Source organism: Myxocyprinus asiaticus, chromosome 6 (genome assembly GCF_019703515.2).
Source record: "Myxocyprinus asiaticus isolate MX2 ecotype Aquarium Trade chromosome 6, UBuf_Myxa_2, whole genome shotgun sequence".
NCBI classification, from domain to species: Eukaryota; Metazoa; Chordata; class Actinopteri; order Cypriniformes; family Catostomidae; genus Myxocyprinus; species Myxocyprinus asiaticus.
The window spans coordinates 25,520,598-25,538,657 of NC_059349.1; the positions used below are offsets into that span (position 1 = coordinate 25,520,598).

Here is an 18,060-nt window from a genome sequence, read left to right on the forward strand (position 1 = left end):
AAGGCAGCATAAAAGTAATCCATATGACAGTGGTTAAATCTATATCTTCAGAAGCGATATGATAGTGAGTCCTGAATATTTAAGTCCTTTTTTCCTATAAATCTCCACTTTCACTTCCACATTCTGAAAGTGAAAGTGTAGATTAATAGTAAAAAAGGACGGGGGCCTGGGTAGCTCAGTGAGTAAAGACGCTGACTACCACCCCTGGAGTCACAAGTTCGAATCCAGGGCGTGCTGAGTGACTCCAGCCAGGTCTCCTAAGCAACCAAATTGGCCCAGTTGCTAGGGAGGGTAGAGTCACATGGGGTAACCTCCTCGTGGTCGCTATAATGTGGTTCTCGCTCTCGGTGTGGTGCATGGTGAGTTGTTCATGGATGTTACGAAGAATAGCGTGAAGCCTCCATACACGCTATGTCTCAGCAGTAACATGCTCAACAAGTCACGTGATAAGATGCACGGATTGAGGCAAGTCACTACGCCACCACGAGGACTTAGAGCGCATTGGGAACTGGGCATTCCAAATTGGGGAGAAAAGGGGAGAAAAATAAATAAATAAAAAATAATTGGTAAAAAAGGACAATAAATATTGATCTGTTTCACACCAAAACCTATCATATCGCTTCTGAAGACACTGGAGTCGTATGGATTATGTTTATGCTGCCTTTATGTGCTTTTTGGAGCTTCGAAGGTCTGGCAACCATTCCCTTGTGTTGTATGGACATACAGAGCAGAAATATTCTTCTTTGTTTGTGTTCAGCAGAAGAAAGAAAGTCATACACATCTGGGATGGCATGAGGGTGAGTAAATAATTAGAGAATTGTAATTTTTGGGTGAACTATCCCTTTAAATAAGTTCTGAGAAAACCTCTAGCATCAGTTGTTTGCGTATGTCACTTGATTTGATATTTTGTTATTTAATGCAATTAAATGAATACATTTTTTAGTGTGACTTTAGTGTCCAAAAGTGTTCAAATACTTTTTGGACCACTGTACCATCCAAAAAAGTATTTCAGCCCCCCTCTCCTCACCCCCTCCCTTTTTTCCTCTCTCTCTCGCACAAACTTCTTCCACCCCCATCTGGAATGCCTGCATGTCTCAACTGCACAAGGAAGTCCTCTATGCACATCCAATCAACACAAACAAAAAGAGCCCAGTCACACAACAAACTCTCAATCACAAAGACACTTTAAAGAGAAGCATGCACACAGAACAAACTCACCAAAATACAAATATAAGAGATATAAAAGAGAGAGGCAAACATCAGTCAGCCTTGAGAAACAGGCCTCTCACATCACATGTGCAGACATTCCTTCATCCCTCCCAACCCTCCCTCTGTGCTGGCCCTCCTCCTCCATAAACCTACAAGCTTCTTTTAATCCAGCCTACAACCTGTGCGTACATTAACACTTTGCTGTAATTATTTCTATTTCTTGTTGCAATTGTATATTCTAAAGATACAACTGAACACATACAGTATGAAACCTAAAAGTGGTAAGAATACATCGCTTGGAAGGACTTAATTGTTCCTATCCTACAGGCGAAAGACACAAAGTAGCAGTCGATATGGTAAAAGATGTTCTCATCTCTTCTCTTTAAAGCTGAAGTGTATGATTTTTTCAATGTTAAAATACTTTCTCCTATCCCAGCTTAATATGCAATGCCTGGCTAATGCATTAATGGAAATTATCTATGGCACCAATCAAGTTGCCCTGAAACACGTCAGAGTTGGGTGATACTTCGTTTGCAGATGAAGCATGGCTTATTTTTCAGGGCATAATTTAACACAGTTTCCGGCAACTAACCAATTTTACAGGAAATTGTTTACTCTTTTGTGTACAGACATGCTGAGTCTGACATAAACCTACACGACCGTCAAATATCTGCAAAAAAAAAAAAAAAACTTAGCTGAGAAATTACCTGTGCATATTTCCATTGGTGGTGAAGGTCTGGCCACATACTACACATGTATATGGCCTCTCTCCACTGTGTACCAGCATGTGGCGGTCCAGAGAGCTGGCCGAGCTTAGAGCCTTCCCACAGATACTGCAGGAGTGGTCAGTACCTCCACTGTCTGTATTATGCTGAAGGAGAAAAAAATAGGCACAGATGTAAATACAAACTCCAGTTTCAGTTTTAAATCTGATGTAGCCTATTAATGACTTTAAAGGAATAGTTCCTCCCAAAAATGAAAACTACATCATAATTTACTCACCACATGTCATTCCAAACCCGTTTAAAGAAAAATATGTAATGATTATACCAGTCTGTCAACTGATAATGACTAACTTCAAAGCTTAAAAAAGTACCCCTAAGTAACATAAAAGTATTTCATGCGGCTCGTGCGTCATATTCCAAGTATTCTGAAGGCAAACGATAGGTTTTGGTGAGAAACAACCCAAAATGTAACACTTTTTTCAGTGAAAATCTTGACGTCCAGCAATAAGAGAAGCTTGTTTACAGTGGCTTGCGTGCTCAAGCGAGAATTTGCATCGATGAGATCTTCGTTTGAACAATCTCAATCTTGATTCTTAAATCTCAAGATCAATCTTTCACTCTATGTAGCAACCCTCTATAATGCAAGTAAATCACTCGCATGTGCAACCAAATCTCACGCTATGCGACTAAAAATGTCTATGATTAGCCACTGGCTAGTAAATGTTCAGATTTCACTCACAAGTGATTGAGTAGTATAGTGGAGAAGTTATTAGCACAGAGGTCCTTTCACTGCGTGTTGAGAGTAAAAGTTTGGTTTAACTCGTTCTGTGTGTTCAAAGACGAGATTCACAGATTCATATTTCATTGAATAATATCTCTTTTAATACCCTTTCTGTTTGTTAAAGTCAGTTGTTGATTAAAAACACCAAAAAAAAAAACAAAAAAACAAAAACAAAAAACATTTAATTCTAATCAAACATGGATGAGCTAAAGAAATTATGCATATCTTCCCTTGTTATATGCGCTTGCTGGCTGATGCTGCTAGTCTTAAAGAGACAGTACCAATTAAGCACTTGTTCTACATATCAATGTAAATACTTGTAAAAAGTACAAATTATGCAAGTAAACAATAGAGGTTTAACAAACATATATATGCAACATAATACATGCAATTTCAAGACATTAATTGATGGAATAGGCTAAATTTCAACATTTATCAAAACCTAAAATGTGACCAATTTGATGAAAAACTAATGATAAAATATAATTGTAAAAAAATATATTTTCTTCGAATTGTACCTAGAAGGTTCCTTTATAATTAAGAGCATTAGCTGAGAGAGAATTTATTTTATATGTAAGCAAAATGGCCATTGTACCAGAAATGTTCCCATATGAATTGATATTGAATCAAGATCGGAATCTAATCTAATCGGGAATTTATGAATCAGAATCTGATCTGGAAATCTCTATCAATACCCAGCCCTAATATTTAAGTCTTTTTTTTTTTTTTACTATACTTTACTATACTCACATTCTGAAATTGAAAGTAAAAGATTAGATTTCTAGTAAAAAAATGATTGAAATATTGATCTGTTTCACACTTAAAGTGATTGCATAGCTTCAGAAGACATGGATTAAACCACTGGAGTCATATGGGTTATTTTTATGCTGCCTTTATGTGATTTTTGGAGCTTGAAAGGCCTGGCCACCATTCACTTGCATTGTATGGACCTACAGAGCTGAAATATTCTTCTAAAAATCTTCATTTGTGTTCTGCAGAAGAAAGTCAGTCATACACATCTGGGATAGCATAAAAGAGAGTAAAGTAGCGGGGTTTCCATCCAACAAATTTTATGCGCATTTTCAAATTTCGCATAAGAAATCCTAAATGGAAATGCTTGATATGAGAAGTTTTGAGCGCAGGCGCTCCCATGAATGTGGAGGGTGACGGCGTATGGACAACGCATCCATTTCAGCCCGCATTATATTACACTTATTCTGTGGCGTCTCCTGGCAGCATTTAATAAAACGAGGTACAATTGCTCCAATCCTGCAAATAAAACACTCTCCTAAGCAAAGAGGGCAATCAGCGCCTCCATCAAGACAAGGCGAGCTCTCTCAAGATAATGCGCATGACGTAGTGGATGGAAACGTCCAACGATTCGTATTTTCTTTAGTGTAATTTTTAGAAATGCGATTAAAAAATGTGAATCATTTTGATGGAAACCCAGTTAATGATGAGACAATTTCTATTTTTGGGTGAACTATCCTTTTGATAAATTGTTGATATGTAAAGTTTTAAAACAAGATTTTCAGTAAAGATGGGTACATGAAGTGGTGTGCTGGTGTGTTTGTATAAGGGCACATACCTGTCTGATATGCATTGTGAGTTGGTGCTGTGTCATGCAGTTTTTGTTACACAGGGGGCAAATGAAGTTTGAGTGATCTTCTTTCACTTCCTGTGGAAGACACACAAACAAGTCTTCTCAGAAAGATCTCTACTGTCTCTCAATTAAAACACAATGTTTTCACACAATTTATGCATACAAGTAGCACATACTGTACTTTAACTGTACTGGGACAATAGGAAAATGTTATGGGAAAAAGCAGTAATAATTACAAACACAATTGCAGAGTTAAACAGAGCAATCATATCTAATTAACTATTCATAATAGTTAACTATTAAACTTCAGGAGAGTTCTTAAGCCCCTAAAAATACCCAAACCCCCATGAAAACACATATAAACATATACATATACAGTATGATGTAAAGTTCTTATCATAAGACATTTATCTTAAGACACATGTTGCTCCCTGTGAACCCAAATACCCAGTGAGAGGCTTATTTGTTCCCCATTGAGAGATAAACACAATAGGTGAAACAGATGCAGGATGTGGCCTGCCTGATGAAGACAGTATGTGTCAGAGCTATAGGACCGGTTGTGTGCTCTCGTCACATGTGCAACAAGTGGCCTCTCCATCTGTTTCAACAGACAGCAGCAGCACAGGCTGGATAAGAGCATCACTAATTCAGTGGGCAAGACCTTTTGCAGTAGAGCAGCGGTGCAGAGTTCCCTCTCAGCGTATGGAAATACGGTTAGTGCTGTAGGAGGGATGGGGAGGGGATACTAAAGGGGGTTGGGGGACTGAAACACCTGTTTTCTCCACAGAGAAGTGTTTCAGTAAAATCCCACACTTTAATTGAAGGCGTAAGAACCATTTGTTGCCAGTCATTTAGCTGAGTTTGTGTCACTGCCACTCAGACTGACTAACTAAACTCTGCAAGCTCCCATAGTCAAAATACTACATCAACTTATATATCATGGTACTACCATCTGATGCCACTACTGTACAACGGTACCAACACAATACTTTATCGTAAGGTTACTTTTTCTTCTCTGCTTATTAAGCAAATCCCAGCTTTTATACCTGATTTCTTCTCCCAGTACGACTGATTGAGGTCGATTTGCTGGTTGTTTTGGGAGATGCTTTTGTGGAGTCTGAATCAACTCCATTGATTTGGCCCACATTCATCACAGTGCTCATCATGGAGTTGATGGAGGACAGCTCCTCCTCTGGCCGCACTCCACCTTCATCTTCCTCTACCATATGTGCTTGTTTGTCCATTCCATCAGAATCTGCTTTCCTCTTTAGGTTAACTGTAAATGACAGTTACATCATTGTCATTAAAATTTTACCTTTACCGTTTGCACGCAGAAGACCTAAGAGTAACTGTGGCAACTTACCTTCCACAGGTTCTGGTTCATATGTGGAGGGTTGATTCTTCACTGCCTCTTTTGACAATTGAGACTGTCCATTTATCTCAACAGCACCAACACCATCGCTAACACTCTTGTCAGGGGACGTACTCTCCATGTCTAAAAATGGAGAATGCTCATTACTATTCATTCATATCAGTACAACAGCATGTATTTCAGGGTTGATACAAGAGTACACAATGAAATATTACATCAGTTTGTATATATGTTATAACATATGCACCTGCTGATTCTTTATTAGTCAGTTTAGTAGTGATTTCTGGTAAGTCAAACTACAGATTGGGCATAAAGTGTGATGATTTAACAAGTAAAGAGTGTGAAATCTCTCCTAAGGCAGTAACTGGCTTCACAGTCACACATACTGTATCAGGAAGAACTTCACTGGCCAACTTCTTTTAGCACCTGCACTTATTTAAATATATAGTATACTATACAACAGTTAGTTCCAGTCCTCTAATTTGATTGGACAAGAGTGATTTTATTTGGTATTATGGGAACTATTCTAAACAAGCTGTCAATGTGTCAACTGTGTACTGATACCTCTATACAATTATTTAGAACAACATCTGTCAATACCGATATTTTGGTGGTTCTACTTTTTATGCTAACTTGTTTCAAATAATTTATAATTACACAACTTCAAAAGAACTTTATTCTCTATGTCTCTACATGTCTTCCATGTTTCAACGTAACTGATCTCGGTTAAAACAGAAAACTGAAACAAAAACCACATTATTGACTCACATTAACTGAATTCTGAAGAGCCTCTTTTGGGCTCACATTAAATTGGTAAGATTTCTTAATTTTTTTCAATGTTTTTTAAAAATGATTCTTTTAAAAACGTACTTTGTTTTTCTGTGTTCTGGATCGGATCGGCCCCAGCTGACCGCGATGCCTTTCAAAGTATACTTTTCTGACCGCAAGCGAATACAAATGCGTTCAAAGCATGCACACTACAACTGCTTTGTGATACTCTTAGTACAGTTAATGGCTGGCGCATGAGCCGACGATGCGCACAGACGAGGACCGCGTCCGTGGGTCGAGAAAATCTGGGCCACGCGGACTGTGCTGATGATGAAATTTGCCATTTGAAAATGATTGGCCCTGATTATTTGCTGTTTTGAAACAATTGGACAATGTCGGATCATTGCTTTTATCGGCCGATACATCTCAACTTAATTTAGAACTATTTTGGTTGCCAGAGAAAAATGCATAAAATAAAGAGATAGTTCACCCAAAAAATTTAAATTCTCACATCATTTACTCTCTCACATGCCATCGCAGATGTTTATGACTTTCTTTCTTCTGCTGAACACAAATGAAAGTCATAAACATCTAGGATGGCATGTGAGTAAATGATGAGAATTTTCATTTCTGAGTGAACTATCCCTTTAAGATTGTCATCTGTCAAATACACATATTGGTTTGTTGTACTCCATTCATTGCAGTGACTTTCCCTTTAACTGCCTTACTTTTTGTCTGAAATGTAAGTTACTCGATATTACCTTCTTGTTTATAGAACTGTTGTAGAAAGCTGTTGTAGAAAGCTTTAAGACATAATAGCAAACAATTTATTTCAATAGTTGAGCATGCAAAGCCTGTGTGAAGTTTGTAAGTGATGAAACATGATAACATGACAACTTAGAGTATGTAAACTGTATGTAAATTCATTGGACAAAAAATGCTGCATTTTTCCACTTAACTCTCAAAATTATCACACAGTATATTGTGTTGTCTAAAAGTAAAGATAGGAAAAGCACAGTGGCTGTGGACTGTTTGAGGCAGCTGTGAGTGTGTGATACTACAGCGAGGGAGGCCCATCCTAGTAAGTGGGGCTGGGGGGGGTTGGGGAGGAGGAGAGATGAATGACACATACATGAGAGCAAAGGAGGGAAGAGAGAGGAGCCAGGCAGAGATGGATGAAAAAGTGAAATCTGAGAAAAGTGGAGAAAGGACTGGGTGCCTGTACGCAAAGAGCGAGAAACTTGGAAGTCTTTTGGAGAGTGAAACAGGCACTGAGGCTGAAGGGAGGAACAGTAGGGGGGGGGGTTGGGTTGGTAGTCAAAGCAGGAAGTGTCTGTGAGAGCAGTGGAGGGTAGACTGCTGTCTGATGTTCTCTGTCTTTCTCGCACTCCCTCTAAGCATGCGGTCCTGCCGCAGTTTGTGTGCCGTTGTAGGGTGTGATCTCCTCTGCTGGAGGGTGGAAGGACTGGAAATCTCCATCCCAGCTTCAACCATCCCAAACACTGATCATGTACTTCCACTGGTTGATAAAGTGAGTACAAAGCCAGAGTTTTATGAAAAATATGTACATATTAAACAGTTTAAGGGATGTTGCCGGTTTCGCTTTATGGCCTTCAGCCAATATGTGCATCTCTGTGCCTATCACTTAATTCGTTCATGATCTAGAGCAGGGATATTCAACTCTGGTCCTAGAGGGCTACTGTCTGCAGACTTCAGTTCCCAACCATGTTTGTAGCCTTTGGGACAAGATTTTCTTTGAATACAAGTACATTTTCTACGTACTTGAATTGGGAGAGTCAGAAATCTCCAAAACAGTTGGTTCAGATTACGAGCAAATAACATATTTCAAAATCAGCAATAAAATCTGACAACAACCATATCATAAATTGTGCTTCTTTAGCTCAGATCACACAAAAAAACTTTTTCAGGTGATTGGATCTTTTAACTGTAAGGCGGAACTTCCATTCCTAGAGCCGCCATATTCAGCGTTACAATTTCTCCCATCCATAAGTATACCACTGACCCCTGTCATTCTAATCAAATTCTTCAGGATTACTTGACAGTTACAGCTTGGTGTGTCTGATTAGTGTTGGAACTAAAGTGCCGCTACAGGACCGGAACTGAACAGCCCTGATCTAGAGTGTGTGATCTATCCTCAATACAGTCGGAGTTACCGGCTGTACCTTTGCAGCACACAAGTGAAGAGAGCTGAGAGAGCAATACAGTATATGTCTAAAGATTATCTGGGATTAATGAGCTGTTATTTGCCAGGCATCCCTGGACTAACTGAGAGGATCAGGCTTAAAAACATTAAATTATTAGCCACTGGAGCTAATAAGAACAGATAGAGAGTACAGTTTAAAACATTATCATGAGGTTAATGTGACTAATGTAGTAGCCTATTGTAGTGCTTGCATGTGCAAAATTAGCCTGTATGATGCTAGGGTTTTGCGGGTGGTCGCCAGGAAATTGCTGTAGAGTTGCTAGTTTGTTCTGGGTGGTTGCTAGATGGCAGAGTCAAAAGAACCATAGTCTCTATGGTATTCTGATAGGTAGATATGGCTTGGGTCCCTCCTTCAATTTAAGTCTATGGCATTTTTTTTATTATAATTTTTTTATGACTATTTTATTGTTCAACATGCAAAAAATTTGGAACAGACACTTGTTGCTTGCCTTAGTACCTCTAATAAAAAGTATTATCAGGCTTCACAGTCTTTTTGACCGATGCATTACCATGACTTGTCCATTACACTTAGTCGAAATTACTGGACAAGGATTTAAACATAATTTCATAGAGATTGCATTCAAAAAGAGCAATTTTTATCTGATTCAATATTTTAGAGCTTAGCATAGCAAGGAAAAATATAAACTATTAGAATCTATACTATGAACACTGTGATTTTTTTAAAAAGAATTTACTAATTTGACTGATATTTATAGGGTTTCTGTGACAGTGGGAACCTGGCATTATAGATGTAAAGAGAAAAGTATAAATAATGTTATTTATAGACAGAAAAAGGAGTGCTGATGCTCTGATAGACACTATCCAGGCCAGCATATGACCTCTTACATCTAGAGGCCATAAAAATGTCTGAGTTAATGGGAGTGTGGGGTTTATATAGACCCTCCCTCCTACTGAGAAAAGATAACACTGGATAACGGCGAGCCCATCTGCCCCTGACCAACACTCTCCCTTTACACACTCACACATCAAGGTGAACCAACAGGACAAGAGAAACAATAAAAAAAATACAATAAAATAAATAACTAAAAAAACACACTGGCCCATCCTTACTACCTCTAATTTTTTTCCAAATCTCCTTTCATGCAGTGCCTCCACACTGCATGAAAGCTCACATTTATGCTTTCATTCAGGACATTTTTGCATGTTTTGTTCCTCTTTTCTTTCATAAAGATGCAGAGGAATGGAAAGTCATCCCTCCTTCCCTCTCTGTCTCACTCTCTGTTCCACCAGAGAGAAAGCAGGGAACTTGTGCATTTCCTGTTTGGTGTGGTAGCTGGGAAGGCCTGGGGAATGCTGGGCATTCTTCTCCTTTGCTTCCTGTAGTTTTCATCATACTGTGGTGCTCCTCTGTTCTTCCCTGGGCTTGTGATCATCCTTCATCTCTCATTCTCACCCCCCCCCCAAAAATCAGCATTCTAATCTATGATAGACTATTTGAATACAATTGAATATAACTTTACACTGATAAGGTTTGTACATGATTTTATCACACTAAAATCATGTTAATGTCTTGTGGCTATTCTTTTGAAACAGTGAGTATTTGAACATTTACGGATTGGCCCCTTTTTACTTCCTTTGTAAGTGCCTCACTGCAACACAGACAAATAAAAATATTTTTTTGTGGTAATCAAAATTATGCCACAAATTCTGTCAACTGAGGTTAACTTGTATTGAACCTGGAATATTCCTTTAATGGAAATAGAAACTTAATGGAAAAATCAACTTGTCTCAAATGTTTCTTCTCAATTCCTAAGAGAAATAAAAACAAAACAAATGAGACAAGTATTCACCTACAGTATGAATACAGAGCAAAAAAATTATTTCAGAAGAATACATTATTGATTTCATACTGAAATCTTTAACTTTTGATTGCAGACTCTGGTATCTTGGCAAATTTAAGCACATTATTGAGACCTATTCTGAAACTCTAGAAGGGGATTCAGTACATGAAATTTCTACAGTCTTTTTCAGGAGAAAAATAATCTAAGTAACAGACTTTAGCAAAAGTCTCCATTTGATTCTCATTTAATCTTATTTTATGCGTTTTTCCTTTTCTATAGGAACCTATAAACATGATGTGTTCCTTGTGGCATCTTTATCAATGTTGCCCACAGTGCAGAGGCAATATAGGGGCAGAGCTCTGTTCACCTGGTTAGAGCTGAGCAGAGGTGGGAGTGGCCTGGAATGCACAGTTACCACACACACTCACATACAGTACTGTGCAAAAGTTTTAGGCAGCTGTATAATGTTGTATAGGGTTGTATAGTGAGTATTTTTTTTTTCTCCAAAATATTGGCATGGATAATTTTTATCACTTTACTTCATACAAAGAGCAGTAAACATAAAAAAACTAAATCAATATTTGATTTGTAATATGTGATATCAATACCACCCTATGCCTTTAAAACAGCACCAATTCTCTTAGGTACATTTGCACATAGTTTTTCAAGGTTGTTGGCAGATGGGTTGTTCCAAGAATCTTGGAGAACTTGCTACAGTTCTGTGTATTTCTCAATTGCTCTGTCTCTTTGTGTAATCTCAGTCTGACTCACTTGCCCTGTTTCCACTATCAGGCCAAATGAGGGCATGCTAGTGCGTGCCAGAGCCAGTTGCGCTCTCACTGTCACTTCTGGGGCATCATTGTTCCTCCTCGGGCCTTTCTCGGGAACAACGGCCAATGGTCTTTGGCCCCCTGATTACCCTTGGACCAGACAAGGCTAACTGGGGATTGAGGCGGGGTCAATGGTTAAGGCAGAGTTTCGCTGAACTTGCCAGATTGTGTATCCAGCCACAACGGTACAGGTTCGAGAAAAATTCAAAAATTGTGAGCACAGTACAAATCCGTTAAAATGTACACTGGACAAAGCGGTGTATTAAGTGTGGATTTTAGAGCAATGCTGTGGGGCTATTAGCCTGATGGTGGGAACGCAGATCGATTTTGGTTTCGTGGCTCAAGGTCTGACACTACTGGCCCCAGCTAGTCAGTTGATAGCCCTGGCTCAAACTGGCCCAAATGTGGAAAAGCAGCTACTGATGTTGAGATTCAGGCTCTGTGGGGGCCATACTATCTGAATGAATGAGCGTTACATTTATATCGGGCTTTTCTTACACTATGCTCAAAGCGCTGTACATGAACAGGGGACTCTCCTCAACCACCACCAGTGTGCAGCATCCACCTGGATGAGACAGCAGCCATATTGCACCAGTATGCTCACAACACACCAGCTATTGGTGGAGAGGAGAGAGTAGAGTGATATAGCCAATGTGATGGGGATTATTAGGAGGCCATGATTGATAAGGGCCAATGGGAGGAATTTGGTCAGGACACTGAGGTTACACCCCTACTCTTTACGAGAAGTGCCCTGGGGTTTTAAATGACCACAGACAGTCAGGACATCGGTTTAACGTCTCATCCAAAGGACAGCGCTTTTTTACAGTATAGTGTCCCCATCACTATACTGGAGTATTAGGACCCACACAGACCGCAGGGTGAGCACCCCCTGCTGGCCTCCCTAATACCTCTTCCAGCAGCAACCTTAGTTTCCCCCAGTAGGTCTCCCATCCATGTACTGACCAGGCTCAACCCTGCATAGCTTCAGTGGGAAACCAGTTTAGAGCTACAGCAGTGTTTCTCCTATATGCATTTTGCAGCAGCGCTGCTAAATTATGAGCGCCGCTCTTGGGATTTCACATGGTTTATTTAATATTCTTGATGCAATATAACGCTTGCTAGCCCCAGTCAGCTGTGCGCTTTGTACACTGCAAAACTGACCCCACCACACGTCACTTTTCCACTGCACATTACGGTTCGACTTGACTCGACTCTGCTCGCTTTACTTTTCTGAGCTTGGTTTTCCACTGCAGTTTAATACAGCTTCAACGTGGGTGGCATTATAGGCTGATCGTCATAGTTATGCAGCTCTACTGCTGTGACATCATCTTAAACGCGACACAAACACACAACAAAGGAGCAATGGAGGATATCGAAGGAATGGTGTTCTTGATTCCTTGCATGTGGCTGTTTTTCACAGCAAGACGACAAACTTTGTTTCAAAAGAGGCTGAAGGCAGCAAGACAAAATACTACTAAAAAAAAAAAACAGGAGAGTTTGGGAAATCATACACCAAAGCGCAGACGAGGACATCACTGTGTTAGCTCAAAGACGACGCACGAGGGTAAGCTAACCTGCCACCTAGCTTATAGATTCTCTCTGACCAATCAGTGATCTGCAGGGTTTTGACATCACATTTAGTATCGGCTCGGCTCGCTTGGAACCTCGACCGAGGTGATACTAAAAAAAGTACCAGGTACCAGTGGAAAACCCCGTCGAGTCGAGCTGTACCGTGCAGTGTAAAAGCCCCAATACACGCATATACTCACAGTGACATCACTGCATAAACAAAGGTGTCAAACTCACTTCATTTCATGTGGTCTGCGAGCTCATTTCTGAAATATAGGATGGCAGGGGATCGCAACATTTCACAGAACAATCAGTAAGCGCTTTACTCATGAATATTAATGAGCCTTCCCCTGTCATCTGTATGTTTTGGAGCGCATTATGCTCACTTCAAAAGCGGAATGAAACAGCGCTACATGGGTCAATTATCAACATGGCTCAATCATGGATAAAGCAGCACGAAAGTAGAGCAGGTGCGGTAATTCGCGGAATGGTCTCAACCGAACAGACTATTTTAAATGCGCTTGTGAACCAGGGAGATGCGCGAAACACATTTGAATGCGGTACAGAATTGTCTGTTGCAAAACTCTTTTGTCACGGTGATGAAACAAACAGCCCCCACATTCTAAATGACACCGACAAAGAAAACAGGAGAAAACATAAATTAGAAGGCTTTTCAATTCTCAAATCACAACACTAACCAAAATGTCCCATGGATTTACTGTAGTAACACTAACTGTACTGTATTAACTATGTAATTGTGGAAGAAAAAGTTTCTAAATGCATTTAGACTACTGTTTTTCATTACAAAAATGCCATCGTTCTTTATATAGGAACCACAGTTACTAACCATGGTAGTGAGGAGCCATGCATGGTTTTACCTATGGTGACCATGAACTTATTACAAATATCATTGTTAAAACTTTGTATATTATGGAAGGACTATGGTAAATTTTCATAATTATTATGGACCAAACTATCAGTTTTCCAACTGTATAAAATGTGTTCTCTTGTAATGCTCTCTGATTGTAGGAAAATGTTAGTCGTTTTGTTTGCCTTCAAAAATTCCAAGAGATGGCTGTAGTTTAATTAGTAAGAGCCTGATGAAAGGAATCTGTAAAGAAGACCCAACTTAGTCACACTGTCAGAATATTTCAATTTAGCCATATAACAATTGGGTGTTCATTTTTTCCACAGATGTTACTGTTGTTAATATCATCATTTTCATCTGCATCCCAACCTAAAAATCAACGCTCTACAGTCAAATGTGCATTTCAATGCACATAACATGTAATATTATTGGTAATTGCATGGGTGCTACCAAAGCAGGTACTGGTGCCACATTTTCAATGGGTCGTTTGAGGGCACAAATAAACCCTGAAGTGGCCCAGGCTGAAATTGAGTTTAACACCCAGCTATTCCTCGACCAATACGCATTAATACGGGTCCGGTGTTGCAGGCTTGTGGTGCACAACAGCACCGCTGCTGAAAAAAATCCTAGGGGAAACACTGTACAGGGTGATATGGCTGCTGGACGATCTGTTGCAGGACTGATTGTTCTACATCTATTCAATTCTATTTGCAAAAGGAAAGTTTGGAAATCTAAAATGTATATTTCCTATTAACAAACTAATGCAGAAAATATCAAATAACCATCTTAAGACAAATGTTGTTGTGAAAAATCAAATGTGCCTAAGAATTTTGCACAGTACTGACATTTTGCCAGATGACAGAGAGGCTAGGCAACACCTCATAATCATCCACACAGATGTAATAATAGTCAGGCATCTCTATCAAACCTACACACTCTGACTATATAGACACACAGTCTCTAAATTATGATCTCTGTCTGAATAACATGACTAAAATCTTTTATTGGACTTTATGTGCCAATGGATAAAGGGATCCATTATGAGCCTGTGGCCTCAGGATATCTGAACCCAACACTTATGCATGCAACCTCACACACACACACACACACACACACACCTCAAACAGTCAGTAGTGTCAGGTGTCTTTGGCATATTTACCCATTTTAAGGTCTGGGCTAAACACGTCACAGGGTCATGGAGCCACGGGTTCACAGGGCACAGGATGAGGGAAAGCGACCTCTGCTCATACTGAAAGAAAGCAAACACACAATTAACACACACACAAAGAAACCAAACACATATACACAAATTAATACACAAAGCAAGTGTAATGTTTACAAACACAAACACACAAGGGTTAAAAGGAGTTAACTCGCTGAGTAAGCATGAACATGAATGTGAGGTGTTTCCCCTTTGGGATTAAAGTGAGAAATCTGTCAGTCTATGACCAGCTTCTGGATAAAAAGCCAATTTTCCCATGAGGCGAATATCCAGGCAGAAACACCAACCTGAAAAGGCCACATGAGAAAGAGTGACATCATTTCAGATGTGCTCTTTGTAGTGTAAAGGTAACAGGAGAGATCCAGCCTCGGGCCTCTTGTTCAGCTGGTAAACTGAAACTGGTTGCCACTGTTTAACACAAAGTCAGATGCACTGCCAAGTTTCCTTTCTGGTCAATGCAGGAGCCAATGCTACAGGCACTTGTATACAGCACTACTGGTTTTCAAGTGGCATATTACAAGAGCTGGTATTAAAAGAAGCAGGGACAAAAGAAAACAGAGAAGTGTGAGGATGAAGGGAAGAGGATGGAGTGGCGGATGATGTTATGGAGCCATGGAGATGGATGGCAAGCAGATGGAAGGAGCTTAGGGACTTCAAGATGCACAAAACTAAATGGACTAATATCCAGACAGAAAAACAGATGCTAGTTAAAGATCTTTCATGTGATGAACACAAACAACTAAAGAGATTGTCTGGACCATGGCCTTGTAGAGCCAATGCATTGCCTGCATGAGCACAATCAAGCAACACAACTTGGAGTCTGGCTTGCACCACTGCCCAAATTCATTCCCCACTCTTTTTATCATTTCCTGTCTCCTCTTTCGATGTCCCTATAAATAAAGGAGGAAAAAGGCCAAAACTAACAAATAAGTAGGATGGGGGGGGGGGGGGGCTGGGTAGCTCAGTGAGTAAAGATGCTGACTACAACCCCTGGAGTAGCGAGTTCGAATTCAGTGTGTGTGTGTGTGATTGTAAATGAGATGGCTAGTGGAGTTCAGGGTATCCACTTATCTGTGTGGGCACGTCGTGCTGCCCATGTCTAAATCCACCACTGCAGTATAGTCCGATTCCCGAACAAATGACTCTTATAAGCTGGAACTTTTTAGTAAAACATAAACCCTTTCACATCATTCAGAGTGGTTACTGGTTTTCTGATGCACAACTTACGACTTTAGACATGTCCAACTTTAAATGGAAAAAGAACTGCAACAGTGTTCTGTAATGTAACTACTGCTATACTTAAGGTTTGTGAGACTTCAATCAGGCAGTGACTGGATGTTCATATGACAATGTAAAGTTAAAGATACAAAATTATTGTTTTAATCAGTAAAATTCCATAAAAGAATAAATGAATTAAATGTTACCAAAATATATATTTTTTATTAGAAGTTTTATTCAAAATAAAGTTGGATTGCATTTACACCTCTAAAAATCTGTGTAAACATGCCTTTTACAAGAATTGTATTAAATTTATATTTGATATCTGATCTGTTATATCTGCTCTGCTGAAATCTGATCTCATCATTTGGTAACAGGATGCTGAGGGCAGTAAAACTGTATTTCTTATTTCCAAATAATTATTCCTAAAAGTACTAAAAGAATAGTTAAATGGAACCCATAACGAACAAGAATCATTAAGAGGAATCGGAAAATTCCTTATGATTCCCATACCTACAAATAAATAAATAAAATGAAATTATTCTTGTCACTTGAGTTCAAAGTTACAACAGGACAGGAAAAGAGTTTTATAACGACACATTAAAAATCAACCTATTTCAGTACTATAAGTACTGTATACGCTTTGACGATGTTGTAAATGCTGACAGTCATGCCAATAAATCTTTGTTAACACTGACTATGTGTGTTTGTGGAAAGATTGTCTCAAAGCTCTTGCATCCCTGTGTGACAGGCACAGGCAAGTGTTGGATTGGGCAGGTGTTAGCTCATGGGGCTATCGCGTTCTGCTGGCTCTACACTCCATACTGTTCCTGTATCAGTTTCAGCATGTGTGTATGTGTGTTTGTGTTGAGTGGGGGAGGTGTTAGAATGGAAAGGGCTCGGTGGGGATGACAGCTACAGTGCTCTGAAGTCAGAGAATCTGGAGGAGGATTCAGAGAAGTGAAGACACCCTAAGAAGGTTTCTGGCTAAACTGGTTCTATGGCTCGACTCTCAATTCCCATCACTCTCTGGGTTACACCTCTTTCCTCTTCTCCTCCTACAACCTCCAAACAAACTTGAGCTCCACTGCTTCATCACAAACCTCTTCTGCTTCATTTCCTGTGCACTTCCCTTTCCACAGAGGCTGTTCTGAGACCATAATTGATTGTCATGTGTAGCTCAATGCAGAATTGATTTGGGCAAAAAAAAAAAAATAATAATAATACCAGAACCAACTAAGGCCGAAATGACAAATATATAAAATTAGGCCATAGGAAAACCACATGGAGGGATTTATTGTCTGTATAAGCACTTTTACAGGAAACCCTTTTATCAGGAGTTGTTCTTCATGTCATACATCAAAAGCAAGATGAGTACAGGTAGACCCTCGAAAATCCAGCTAAAACTAGATTAAGGTGGTAGCTGTGTTTTGGAACATAATAGCGAAATTCTAATTTGTCCAAGCTTGTCATTAGCTGGTCCAAACTGGTCCAAGATGGTTCATGTGCTTGGCCAGCTGGACTACCAGCTGTTGGGGACCAGGCTGAACTAGTAGATCATCTTGGACCAGTCTGAACCAGTTAATGACCAGCTTGGGGAAGGAATATAGTTGTAAGAGAGCGATACAGATCAAGAAATGTCCTCAATGTGCTTGAAACTCTGATTGGAATGTCTATAAAAGGGTTAACAGGGAGGAGGGGACAGCATTAAGGCCTTGGCAAGGCAGCACACAGCTGTCACTCCAAACAGGTGGACCTGACATGACCTTTGGCTTTTGTTGCATACAGCAACCATTTTGTTTTAGGCAATGAAGCCAGGAACTCTAGCAAAACACATGACATCACAGCAGGAGAATAAACTCCTGGAGG

The 18,060-nt window shown here is 39.7% G+C and overlaps 1 protein-coding gene across 7 annotated transcripts in view; it reads right to left on the minus strand.

Annotated features, from left to right (window-relative positions):
* Nucleotides 1-18,060, minus strand: part of rreb1b (ras responsive element binding protein 1b) — a 50,267-nt gene that overhangs the window by 16,905 nt on the left and 15,302 nt on the right. For 6 of the 7 annotated variants that reach the window (XM_051700677.1, XM_051700676.1, XM_051700674.1 and 3 more), the window contains exons 2-7: nt 14,911-15,000; nt 7,220-10,452; nt 5,682-5,813; nt 5,365-5,594; nt 4,304-4,393; nt 1,917-2,080 (exon numbers count right to left, since the gene is read on the minus strand). In XM_051700677.1, the coding sequence (XP_051556637.1) occupies nt 1,917-2,080; nt 4,304-4,393; nt 5,365-5,594; nt 5,682-5,813; nt 7,220-7,349 (746 nt within the window). In that variant the 5' untranslated portion in view covers nt 7,350-10,452; nt 14,911-15,000. The remainder of the gene's footprint in view (nt 1-1,916; nt 2,081-4,303; nt 4,394-5,364; nt 5,595-5,681; nt 5,814-7,219; nt 10,453-14,910; nt 15,001-18,060) is intronic. The other variant, XM_051700675.1, reaches the window with a different exon arrangement.